Source organism: Gouania willdenowi, chromosome 19 (genome assembly GCF_900634775.1).
Source record: "Gouania willdenowi chromosome 19, fGouWil2.1, whole genome shotgun sequence".
Taxonomy (NCBI): domain Eukaryota; kingdom Metazoa; phylum Chordata; class Actinopteri; order Blenniiformes; family Gobiesocidae; genus Gouania; species Gouania willdenowi.
In genome coordinates, this window is record NC_041062.1 from 12,504,590 (window position 1) to 12,515,640 (window position 11,051).

An 11,051-nucleotide genomic window follows, 5' to 3' on the forward strand; every position below is an offset into this window, starting at 1 on the left:
TTGATGGATAAAACAAAGAAGCCGTCCCTAATAAATAGTTATTATTTTATGATCATGTATTTTGGAATAAGATTTTATAGGTGGTTCAGGGGGGGACAAGTTTAGAGTTAGGGAGCCTGCTGACTATAACGCATGGCACAAACACTGAAAGAAAACACATTGAAAAATAATAATAATAAAAAAAATAAAAAAAAACATCTGGATTATTACAAATAAGCAGTCTTTGTGTAGGTTTTATCACTGAAAAGCCTTTGCAGAACCAGATCTCTCTAAGTTCTTATTTTCCTTTGTTTGAAATAATCATGCTTTATAAACGATACACACATAATTATGGAAGTTTTATTCTTTCCTTGTACGACTCTTTACTTGTTTTGAATATGATGAATTAGATTTAATTTCATAGACAACGCGGAACTATTAAATGATGGGGGAACCCCTGACGGACTCGTTCCGAGGTGACACAGGATTCAGTAGTGACTTCCCAACAGCGTGTTTTGATAGGTTTAAATTAGAAGAGAAAAGCTTTTAAATCTTTTTTTTTTTTTTGTGCTAAATATGTCTGAGTTTCGGGTTAATATCGTCCTTCAAGTCTGCAGCTGAAAACCTGCGTTGGAACAATCAACATGAGCGACAGAAATCTGCTGTTTTTAGGTACATTATGTCTAAAAGAATGTATCTTCTACCAGTTAGTTAATACATGCACGTGGTTTTAGACGGAAGTAAATATTTAAAAGACACTAAGAAATGTTGTTGTCTAAGTAATCATGAATAATCCCAATTATTTAGTTGTTATACTAGCAGGAAATCAGCGTTTACACAGTTGAAAACACCCAAACTACATTTACATTACCAACTATATATATATATATATATATATATATATATATATACACACATTTCTGTCTCTCTGTGTTAAAAAAACAGTGTTTCCTACATAAACTTATTTTTATGAGAATAAAATATTTAAATTAAAGGATTAGTCCCTTAAAGCTCGTGAATCCCTTTTGTGAAAACCCTGTGCAGAAAAAAAATAAATAAAAAATAGTGAATTTATAGTGAATTATTGTCAATGCCTTGTAAAGTTATCCACCTACTACCAAACTTATTAGAAAGTGTCTAGAGATACGTTAAATGTACCCATAGCCCATAGACTATGGGTACATTTCCGGACCTTTTCTACATAAGCGTATCCGTAATGTGCCTGTGTTTTCAGTGTCAGGATGGACGAGTGGTCTAAGGTGCTGCATTCAAATGTTCTTCCTTCTGCTAACATGGATTTGAATTCCACTTTTGACATATTTATTTATTTTTTCATTTTAACATATTTAACATGGCAAATTCCACCTTTAAAAATACATATTCGACAAAAATAATCATTTTAGGGTATTTCCTGGGTTAAGGTTAAGGATAGGGTTGGAGTTTGGGCTAAAATAAAAGCGATAGCGGGGTAGCTAAAAATAAATATGAGCTAAAATACAACTGACGGAACTTTAACTCATGTGGTGCACCTATCACGAGACCTAAACTGGCCAACGAGGGGCGCTGCATATGCATATATTGGTAGTCTATGGATATGTTTAACGTATCCATAGCCACGGCCAACTTATTATGTGCTCTGTATTCAGCAGATATTCAACCCAAATCTGGCAGCTCCACCTCCACTGAAGGCAAGGCTGAGGAGCCTCTCTGGACTCGCAGTAACAACAGTTTCAGGTTTAACTTCTTCTCCGAGAGCTCCCCACCTCAGGTGGAAAAACCTTCAACCAACAGGAATAAATCCTCAGCAACAAACCAGATATCATTTACAGGACAAGACTCTTCATTTGCCTTCGACTTTCAAATTCCTCCTGCATCAGCCGTAGACGACATGGAGACGACCCAGAGCACAGACGCCTCAAATTCTAGCAAACAGGAACAGGCTAACCTTATCCAAGAGGCTAATGAGCCTCCTGAATCAGATGCACATTTAAAAACAAAGAAAAAGAAAAAATCTGGGAAGAAAGAGCCGTCACAGCATATCCCAGCGGCTAAGAGTGAAGGCCATGAAGAGCCGGTCAGTGTCTAAAGCAGAATTCATAACTATGAGTGTCTGTTTAACAACAAGCTGTTTGGGATGTTCTCTTTCAGAGTGCTGAGAAGCAGCTCAGCAGGCAGCTGGACTGGTGCATAGAGCAGCTAGAGAGGGGACTGATGTCCCAGAAAGGAACCCCCAAACAGAGTGAGTGGCATTTTCAGCTGTGCCAACAATCCAATCAATAGAAAATGAATTATTTGCTTCTAATGTAACTGTTGGGGTAAAATTTACGAGTGTCACCACAATTGACATTTTAACCTATAAGATAAATGTTCTTTTGTCTTTTTTCTGAACTGCGTTTCTCATTGAACTTTGTTATAGCATAAGGTCGACAAGACAAAGTGAATTTTGGGCCACTTACTGGTGCACGTGTTAGTGATGTATCTGAGAATAAACACATCAAGCACAGATCTTAGTTAATGCCCTGACTGAGTAACCTGGGATAGGCTCCACTGCATGGTTACTTTACAAAGGATAAGTGTGTGTAGAAGATGGAGGGATATTCATCACTACGGTACTTTGTCTCTGCAGAGGAGGAGGCCTCTCGTGCTCTGAAGACTCTGCGTAGCTCCAAAGCTCCGCTAGTCAAGAAGAGGCAGGTAATGAGGGCCATGGCAGGAGACTACAGACAGAAGATGACTGAAGAGAAAAGCAAGCAGTTCAAACTCATTCAGACCGGTGAGTGGATTCAAACATCCCAGATCAGTGTTTTCACGTCCTATGACGGTTTACATTTGGACTGACAGCTGTTTATCTGTTCCTGAGCAGAACTCTCCTCAGCTCAGGTGAAACCTGTGTCAGAGTCGCCAAAGAAGTCAGTTTTCCACCGCAAAGCTGAAGTCAAAGCTCAGACAAAAGCAGCAGAGGAAAGCGTGGGAAAGGCGTGTGCAAAGGACTCAGAGCTGATGCCACAGACCGAAGAGGAGAAACCACACTTTGTTTTTGTTCCATCGAAGGAGGAGTTTCACTTTAACTTCCTTGAATAGATCTGTTTTCAGGAAAGATACTTTTGTTTTACTGGAATTGTCTGGTCTGCACATGTGCTGAAAGATTTATTTTTTTATAACATATTTCAACACCAGATTTCCAATCCAATACCACCAGATGGAAATGTATTTCATAATTAAAGTGTGATATCTGTTTATGTGTAAAACTGTATAAAGAAAAACTGAAAAAAAAAATACTTATACAGTATTTATTGTCTAGTTTTTGTATCAATTTTATCCAATGCAGCTTTACAGGTGTTTTCTTATACTTCTCCCATCTCACATTGTTCACACATGAGACAATCATGTTAGCATAACGTTCATTCCTACAGGCCTTTTTAGAGATCCCAGTTATCCCAATTACATAACATACATGTTTGCTCACTGGCAGCAATGTTCACCTAAATGTTTTACCTAAATTAATATAGAGTTACATGCTGGCAAAAACCACTAACGTTTTGTCAAACCTGAATTTTACTCGTTTTGTTTTCTTAATAACAAAAAAGAATGTTGGTTTCACTGCAAGAAAATACAATATCAGCCAGAATATACAATAGCAGAAAAAAGTAAAATTACAAGGTAATAACTGCGCCCTATGTACAAATGTAAAATGTTTGATTTTATTTTTTATTTCGAGCATGAACACAAACAGCAGTGTATTTACCACAATGAGAAAATAGCCTTCAAGTGAAATCTGTAATGTTGCTTAAGTTTCTATTGAGTTCACAAGTTGTACATCTGACTTCACTAGTCATGCACCTCACTGACAAAGAAACCCAACAATGATTCACTTTTTTTTGTTGCATTGGCAAAGTAATGAAGGATCTTCTGCTTTTACAGCGAGGTTTGGTGGAGAAAGATGTAAGATATTGAGTGGTTTTCAAACATTTTGGATGATTTTATGCTCCCAAAGTTTTGTAAACGGTTGGTTAAGTTGTTAAAATACCCTTTAGTGTTCCAACATGATGATGGAAAGAGGAAACAGCAATAAACATACTTGTTATTTACTGTAGAAGGCCACTTTCTGGTAAAATAAAAAATAAAATGACTGCACCTTCCAGCTGTGAGCCGACATTGATTACATCGTCTTCTTCCGCTGGAAAACCGGAAGGGGCGGGGCTAAATCGGACCGGAGCATGTCGGAGTGTGAGACGCTAAACAAACAGCAGAAGTTTGAGCAGCGGAGAGAAAAAGACGATCAACTGACAACATTCACAACTAATCGGTGGGTTTAAAAGTATTTTCAAACTGTTGCATCAGGAAGATAAAATATCGTAAAGTTGTTGAGTGTATCGCTCTAGGATCGTCCTGGTTTCTAACTAGTCTCAGCTGTTTCCATCTCCACTACTAGACCCACCTCCTGCTTTTTTATTTTGCCGATCGCCAGGACTGAGGATCGAACATGTCTGAGCTGAGCGACGAGGCCAGTGAGTGTGAGCAGCTGGGGGCCAGCCTCTCCCTGTGGCTGGGGGACTCTGTGGTCCGCCCAGAGGAGCTGGACGTCCCTCTGGACCTGCACACAGCCTGCTCCATCGGACTGTACGATGTGGTGTCAAAGTGCATCAAACGGTGAGTGAGTCCCCAGGGGGGGGTTGTTACAGTGGCCCTAAGAATAAAACTTTATTCTAACACGATTACAATTAAACACAGGAGCCAAGATAATGATTATACGAATAAGGATGTATGCATATGCAAATATGCATGAACACATAATACAAAATTACATGATAAGGCTAAGTTGACGTTCCAGTTCCATGATATAGAGCTGGATGATATGGACCAAAACTCATATCTGGATATTCTTTCTCAAAATAGCGATGTATGATATAAATTTTGATTAAAAAGAAATGTCTTATGTAGTCTGAGCAGAAAAACTGGGTTAAATGTGATGATCCAAATGCCACAAAGGCACATTTATTAACAAATATGTGCCACTAGTCTTTTGTCCTCTAAGGGACAGCACGTGTGAGTGAGTTCTGTAGTGTAGCTTGTTTAGGGGAAGGTCTGGTTTATGCTGTTCTGAGAAGTAGTGAAAGCATTAGTATTTTAAAAACAAAATAAGCTCTAAATATATATATATATAGGCGATATTGTAATTTTTTTTAATATCCCCAAATTAGAAAACTCGATATATCGCCCAGCTCTACCATGATATCATACCAGTATGGAGTTTTAATATCGTAGTTTTGCAGATAACTTGGAATTCAGTCACTGTTAAATGGAATGACAGAATTCTAAAGACAGGTTTATTTATTTATTTGAATAAAAAAAACAACCTATTACCTACCTGATGAAGTCTTGATGAAGAAGTCCACCACCCCTTACGTAGCACTTCTGGATTATGAAAGGCACCACTAGGACCATCACCTGTCCAGATGGGGTGTCAGTTCTTTTACAACCTGACATGACAACATGTGTGACCTGTGTGTGTATGTGTGTCCAGGCAGGAGGTGGACCTGGATGGGAAGAACCTAGGAGGGTGGACCCCGCTCATGTATGCCTCCTACATCGGCCACGACAACATTGCCAACCTGCTGCTGGAGGCCGGTGTGAAAGTGAACGCGACCACAGCCAAAGGTCTCACTCCTCTGATGCTGGCAGCAAGCTGTGGGAACGAAAGCATCGCCTACTTCCTGCTTCAGGTACAAGAAAGGGTGTGAAACATCAAAAACATGCAGTGAAACAATGCACATGCGTTGTCCCAGAGTGAAGTGTTGAAAGTTTAAGACAAGGGTGGATCTGGAGGGTTACAGTCCTGCATGTTTTGGATGTTGCCCTACTTTAGCACTATTGAAACATGCTTAACCCTATAACGCCAAATGTATCATGTTTGATACAGGAGTTTTGGAACTCGACTAGATCAGTGTGATGTGTTTTCCCTTGAAAAACCCAATGATTATATACATGCAATACAAGATTAATCCACCATGGGGCAGTAATTAATACAGCAGAGGCCTTTCCAGCTTCTCTACAAAATTGTTGTTTGTGAGGAAAGATGCACAGATTGTTTTAGAGAGAGAACTTTTCCAATTTTGAAAAGATTAAGGTAGGAAAAACATTCCGATTTTTACTGAAACATCAATAGAAAGAGTTTCTGGATTGATGCAGTTTCATCATCTGTTTCAGTAAAACCATATTGAAAGTGGTGTATTAGATTTGATACAGCAGGTTATATGGGTCATGTAACTCTAAATCAGTCAATTGTCATTTTATTACATTTCATGCATTTTACATATCATCAAGCAACATAGTCTTTTTTTTTATTTTTTAGGTCAACTAAATAAATGTTTAAATTGCATAATTTGGTAACCAATGTGGGACACAGAGGTGTAAGCACTGTGCAGGCCACTTTTCCCATGTGTGCTGAGAGAAATGCTGAGTGCATCTCTATCTGAACAAGGACAGGAACTATTTTCAGGCCGACAATCATGCAAAATAAAAAATTTGTGATCCACAAAATGAGGAAAATTAAGTGAAATGTTATGTTGATAGACTTCACCGTGACAGTTCCATTAGTGGATATCTCATTGTTGCATGAAACTAGCACGAATTTATTGATTTTGTTGGTTATTTATTAGGTTTTGTTGGTTTAAAAAAAAAAAAAGTACTTGAGTATTGAGACCGGATGTATCAAATATGAAAACTCAAATGGAAACTGATTTTTGAATTATTTTTTTGGTTGTTAATTGGGACCAAGACTTTCTCCAGCTTCAAAACAATGGAATTTTCTGTCGATTATTTAATGATTCAGGCTTCACAGTTATACTGTATATAGACATCACTGTTTGTTGCCTTAAAGCAAGGCGCTGAGCTGGAGCTAAAGGACTCCCGAGGCTGGACAGCTTTGTTTCACTGCACCAGCGCCGGCCACCAGCAGATGGTGAAGTTCCTGCTGGACAACAACGCCAACGCCAATATCAAGTGAGGATTCAAGTTCACTTTTTAATCACAGCAGTGATTCACATTCATGAATGTTTTTCAATGCTTCCTCACAGAGAGCCAAAGTCAGGCTTCACCCCCCTGATGGAGGCTGCTGCCTCAGGACATGAAATCATTGTTCAGTACTTGCTGGATCATGTTAGTAAATCTACAATCTATGTTTTATGTGCTGTTGGACGGAAAAGAACAGGGCTCTTAATCTCTGTTTTTGCTGTGTAGAAAGTTAAAGTGGATGAACGTAACACTAAAGGAGAGAATGCTCGAGCTCTGGCCATGATGTATGGTTACACCAAGATTGCCAGCCTTGTTGACTCCCGTACTCCAAAAATAAAAGCAGGTAAGTGACAGTTTTACGTCTTTTCCCAAAAACAATGGTTGTCTGCTATTTCTGAATCAGATCTGTGTGTTTTAGGACGCTTTGAAGACCTGAGCTCCTCCGAGGACTCGGACAGTGCACCCCGGCGGATCAGGACGAACCGAGGCCGGGCCAAAGGCGTCAGCATCCACGACGGGCCTCAGGCTATCGCCAACTTCCGAGTAGGAGGCCCCAGCAAACAGTGTGGTAGTGTCCAGTCAATTATACCATTTTGAATCCATGTTGATCTGATTGGTCACCGTGTGTTGCTTCAATCAACAAAAGTTACCTTATGGGGTCAAAGAAGTCAAACTTGGCATCTGTTGATGACAAATGCCAGATAACAGATTTAGTCAATCTGTGAATGTCATCACTGAACCTACAATAATTTGGATATCTTGTTGATTTTTCATTAAATCCTTTTTCTGCTGCTTGAAAGTCAATGTTAACTATTTAATGCATGGAATTGTGGGATGTGGAGTCCCATAGATGGATGCATAGATGTCTTTTTTTCTAAATTCTTACCGTGACGTCTTGTGTTTCTCTGCCAGACAAGGAAGACAGTGATTCTCTTGACATGTTTTATTCTAGTTTGTTCCTGGTATTCCCCGTGATATCAGGATGAAGTAAAAACACTTGTATGCACGTGTCTCCACATCCCACAATGCAATTAATGAATATAAATTTACATAAAGAGGTTAAAGGTTCAATTCAGTGTGCAGAATCATGTGTATCTTTAATCTTCCAGCTGTGAAGCTGAACTAATCCCAACTTTTGAATCTTAAAGCTGATATCTGGAGTTTCTAAGAAATGCGCGTGCAGAAAAGTAGAGGCGTGGCTTCTGGTAGATTGGTAGAGGCAGTGGGAGGAAGTGAAGCTGTTCAGGGCGGGACATCGAGACGTTTCTCAGAAACTTTGGATAGCAGCTTTAGAGTCTGACCTCCAGATGTGATCTCAGCTATTGTTGGCAGCCATGATGTGACCATTCATGTCCGTTTCGCCGTCATAGAACCTCCAGCTGCGCTCCCCGGTTACATGACGTTTCGTAACATCGGTGAACAAAGTGAAGACATTTGCAACCGTGATGTGACATCACCCATCAATGAGCTGGATGGCCAAAGTAACAGCAGCAGAGGTAAAAACACAGCATTGTCACTAATGTTCGGTTCCGTTGTTTAGATCGGGCAGGTGTCAGACATTGATAGTATTCCTTTACCTGTTTCCCTCAGGTGACAGTCCATTCTTTGAAAACGACATGCCGACCATGAGAAGCAGCAGCAGCAGCGACAGCCTACCTCCTGCTATCGCCCTCAACTGGGAAGGATCTGTGGAGAGTAACGAGGTGAAGCCAAAAGTCGTCTTTTTTTCCCACAAAGAAGCAGCAACCCTAACCCAGCACGCTTTTCATTCTCCATCAGGACTCTGACCAGTGCAAAAGCAGCTCTCGTAGAGTAAATAAAAGTCATCATTCAAAAGGCAAGAGTCGGCACGGGAACAACGGCGCAGCTCACTCCAGTAGTTCACATAATCAGATCGTTCCTCCCGCCTCCTACACTGGTCCAAAGGTACGTAAGGTTTAACTCCTTATGAGCGCAATAGTAGGATGCTAGTTTAGCTTGATGCTGGTGTGTTTATGCAGGATCTGGCTGAGTTTTTGGAACAGATCGGCCTTGTGAAGTATCTACCTTTGCTTGAAGAGCAAGACATTGACCTGCGGATATTTCTCACCTTGACAGAGAACGACCTGAAAGAAATAGGGATTACGTACGTATGAGGCTCTAAACTCTTGGATTGGGACCCAGTGTTAGTTTTGTCATTGTCGTGCTTTTATTTTGAAAGCCAAACTACTTTTAGATTTTTGTTTAAAAGAAAGTGTTCCTTCACCAGACCAGTTGAGAACCACTGAGAGTGTAATGGCATTAAGTGCTGAATATCAGGGTTGGGGTCAATTAAAAATTTCAGTTACAATTACATTTTCAATTACAATTCAGTTATGATTACAGTGACCAGCATTTTTTTCAGTTACAATTAAATGACAATTATTGTTTATCCTCAATTACAATTATGTTCTCAATTACAATTATGTTCTCAATTACAATTAATCCCAATTACTGAGCCTGAAATAAATGATCTAATAAAAGTTCACCTTCCTTTGTGTTAGCTTTCCGTTAGCATCTCTTATGATAACAGGTACTAAATCAGCTGTAAAACACACTAAAAACAAATATCTATCATCTAATTTCTTTTCAATCTATTGGTCACCTTGTTAGGCTTCCTGATCAATGAAAATATAGGTTTTAAGATTTTTGGTGTGACATCTGAGCCTTTTTTGTGTCAGTATAGCTCTAGATTTAAAACATTTTTTTAATCGTAAAATGTGGGAAAGCTTGATATAAAACATATTTTAATATTTGTTAACTACATATGTGTAGAATATAGAACTGTAACATGGTTTCTCAGTTGTGCAATAAATAATAATTGACAATTTTTGATAGAATTTTAATGGCAATTACAAAGTGAATTATCCAAACTTAATATAAAATGCAATTACGATTACGACAGCAAGAGATTTGTCAAATTACAACTAATGCTATAATTGTAATTAATTATCAATTATTATATTTGACCCCAACCCTGCTGAGTAAAATCCACAATCTGCAGATTGTTTGGACCCAAGCGAAAGATGACGTCGGCCATAGCGAGGTGGCACAGCAATGCTCGACCACCCAGTAATGCACTGGAGCAGGCGTACGCTGACCAGCTTGAGGCAGAAATGCAAGAGATGGCTATTCAGCTCCACAAGGTACTGTGACTTTAACGCAACTCACAAGTAGCTTAACTCGTGCAGATTTGTGAGATTTCTCAACTTCCTGCCCAGCGATGTGAGGAGCTGGAGAATCTGCAGAGTCAGGTGTCTCAGGAGAAGGAGCTTCGTACAGTGATGGAGGGCTGCCTGATGGAGGATAAAATGGCATGGAAGAGGGTTCACGCTGAGCTGGTGGAGAACCACCGGCTGGCCCAGGATACGAACTCTGTAGTAGGGAAAGCAAGAACCTGTTCCTCTGAGCTGTTGTCCTGTTTCACTTTAGAGAGGAGGAACAGCTCTAAAGGTGACTCGGGTAACAAAGGTGGGTTGTGATTATAACGTTGTGAGTTCAGCCCGAGCCCGTATATGAAGAAATATATTTGTATTGTAGCTGAAGAGACATGGAGCAGGACTACCGTTGTGGATCTGATAAAGAAGTTGAACACTTATGAAGAAGAACTGAGTGAGAAACCGTCATATTCTGATGTAAAAGTGACAAACTTCATGTGGTGATACTAAACAAGTTGTTCCATTTTTCTAGCTGGTAATCTTCAGATCATTCTTCAGAATCTGAGGCGACTGAGTTCCCCGGAGAACTTTTCAGAAAGCTGGGAGCGGCCTTAAGGCTCACAGGTCACACGAGACATCCTCACTACACAAGATCGATGGATGTTAAAAGCCACTTACTAAACTTTCCGCTTTTACAATTTCACAGGGATTCTGCTAATGTTGACGGAGGGTGACCTAACCACCCCGAATATACACAGACGGGAGAAAGCCACAGACACAATCTACCGCGCCCAGATCCGAGCAGGTTTTGGGGACCAACGTGGCAGACGTGCCGCTTCGTCTGGCTGAAGGATCAGAGCTGGTCATACAGGTGAACATCAG

General features: G+C 39.9%; 2 protein-coding genes across 4 annotated transcripts; both read left to right on the plus strand.

The window, feature by feature from the left end:
* Nucleotides 1–460: 460 nt before the first annotated feature.
* On the plus strand, nt 461–3,170 carry c19h8orf33 (chromosome 19 C8orf33 homolog). Its single transcript, XM_028476693.1, has 5 exons — nt 461–651; nt 1,629–2,053; nt 2,128–2,218; nt 2,606–2,752; nt 2,843–3,170. The coding sequence occupies exons 1-5, from the start codon at nt 624–626 to the stop codon at nt 3,058–3,060; spliced, it is 909 nt and encodes a 302-aa protein (XP_028332494.1). The 5' UTR covers nt 461–623; the 3' UTR covers nt 3,061–3,170.
* A 1,002-nt stretch (nt 3,171–4,172) lies between these two features.
* On the plus strand, nt 4,173–11,012 carry anks3 (ankyrin repeat and sterile alpha motif domain containing 3). 3 transcript variants are annotated; one of them, XM_028477110.1, is made up of 16 exons: nt 4,173–4,285; nt 4,412–4,629; nt 5,504–5,702; nt 6,860–6,981; nt 7,056–7,137; nt 7,219–7,336; nt 7,412–7,561; nt 8,364–8,489; nt 8,584–8,696; nt 8,773–8,919; nt 8,994–9,118; nt 10,016–10,157; nt 10,233–10,482; nt 10,552–10,623; nt 10,702–10,793; nt 10,876–11,012. In XM_028477110.1, the coding sequence occupies exons 2-15, from the start codon at nt 4,463–4,465 to the stop codon at nt 10,782–10,784; spliced, it is 1,896 nt and encodes a 631-aa protein (XP_028332911.1). In that variant the 5' UTR covers nt 4,173–4,285; nt 4,412–4,462; the 3' UTR covers nt 10,785–10,793; nt 10,876–11,012. The 3 variants fall into 3 exon arrangements, with proteins under 3 accessions (XP_028332911.1, XP_028332912.1, XP_028332913.1); XM_028477111.1 differs by having other exon boundaries at nt 4,179–4,285; nt 4,448–4,629; XM_028477112.1 differs by lacking the exon at nt 4,173–4,285 and having other exon boundaries at nt 4,506–4,629; nt 5,508–5,702.
* Nucleotides 11,013–11,051: the final 39 nt, after the last annotated feature.

What these genes read in the sequence shown, in the direction of transcription:
- c19h8orf33 (XM_028476693.1), top strand. Translation starts at nt 624, where the DNA reads ATGAGCGACAGAAATCTGCTGTTTTTAG. An exon ending in GTGAAGGCCATGAAGAGCCG is followed by an intron (nt 2,054 to 2,127) that starts GTCAGTGTCTAA and finishes GTTCTCTTTCAG; the next exon opens with AGTGCTGAGAAGCAGCTCAG. An exon ending in GTTCAAACTCATTCAGACCG is followed by an intron (nt 2,753 to 2,842) that starts GTGAGTGGATTC and finishes GTTCCTGAGCAG; the next exon opens with AACTCTCCTCAGCTCAGGTG.
- anks3 (XM_028477110.1), top strand. Translation starts at nt 4,463, where the DNA reads ATGTCTGAGCTGAGCGACGAGGCCAGTGAGTGTGAGCAGCTGGGGGCC. An exon ending in TTCAGTACTTGCTGGATCAT is followed by an intron (nt 7,138 to 7,218) that starts GTTAGTAAATCT and finishes TTTGCTGTGTAG; the next exon opens with AAAGTTAAAGTGGATGAACG. An exon ending in CTGAAAGAAATAGGGATTAC is followed by an intron (nt 9,119 to 10,015) that starts GTACGTATGAGG and finishes CACAATCTGCAG; the next exon opens with ATTGTTTGGACCCAAGCGAA.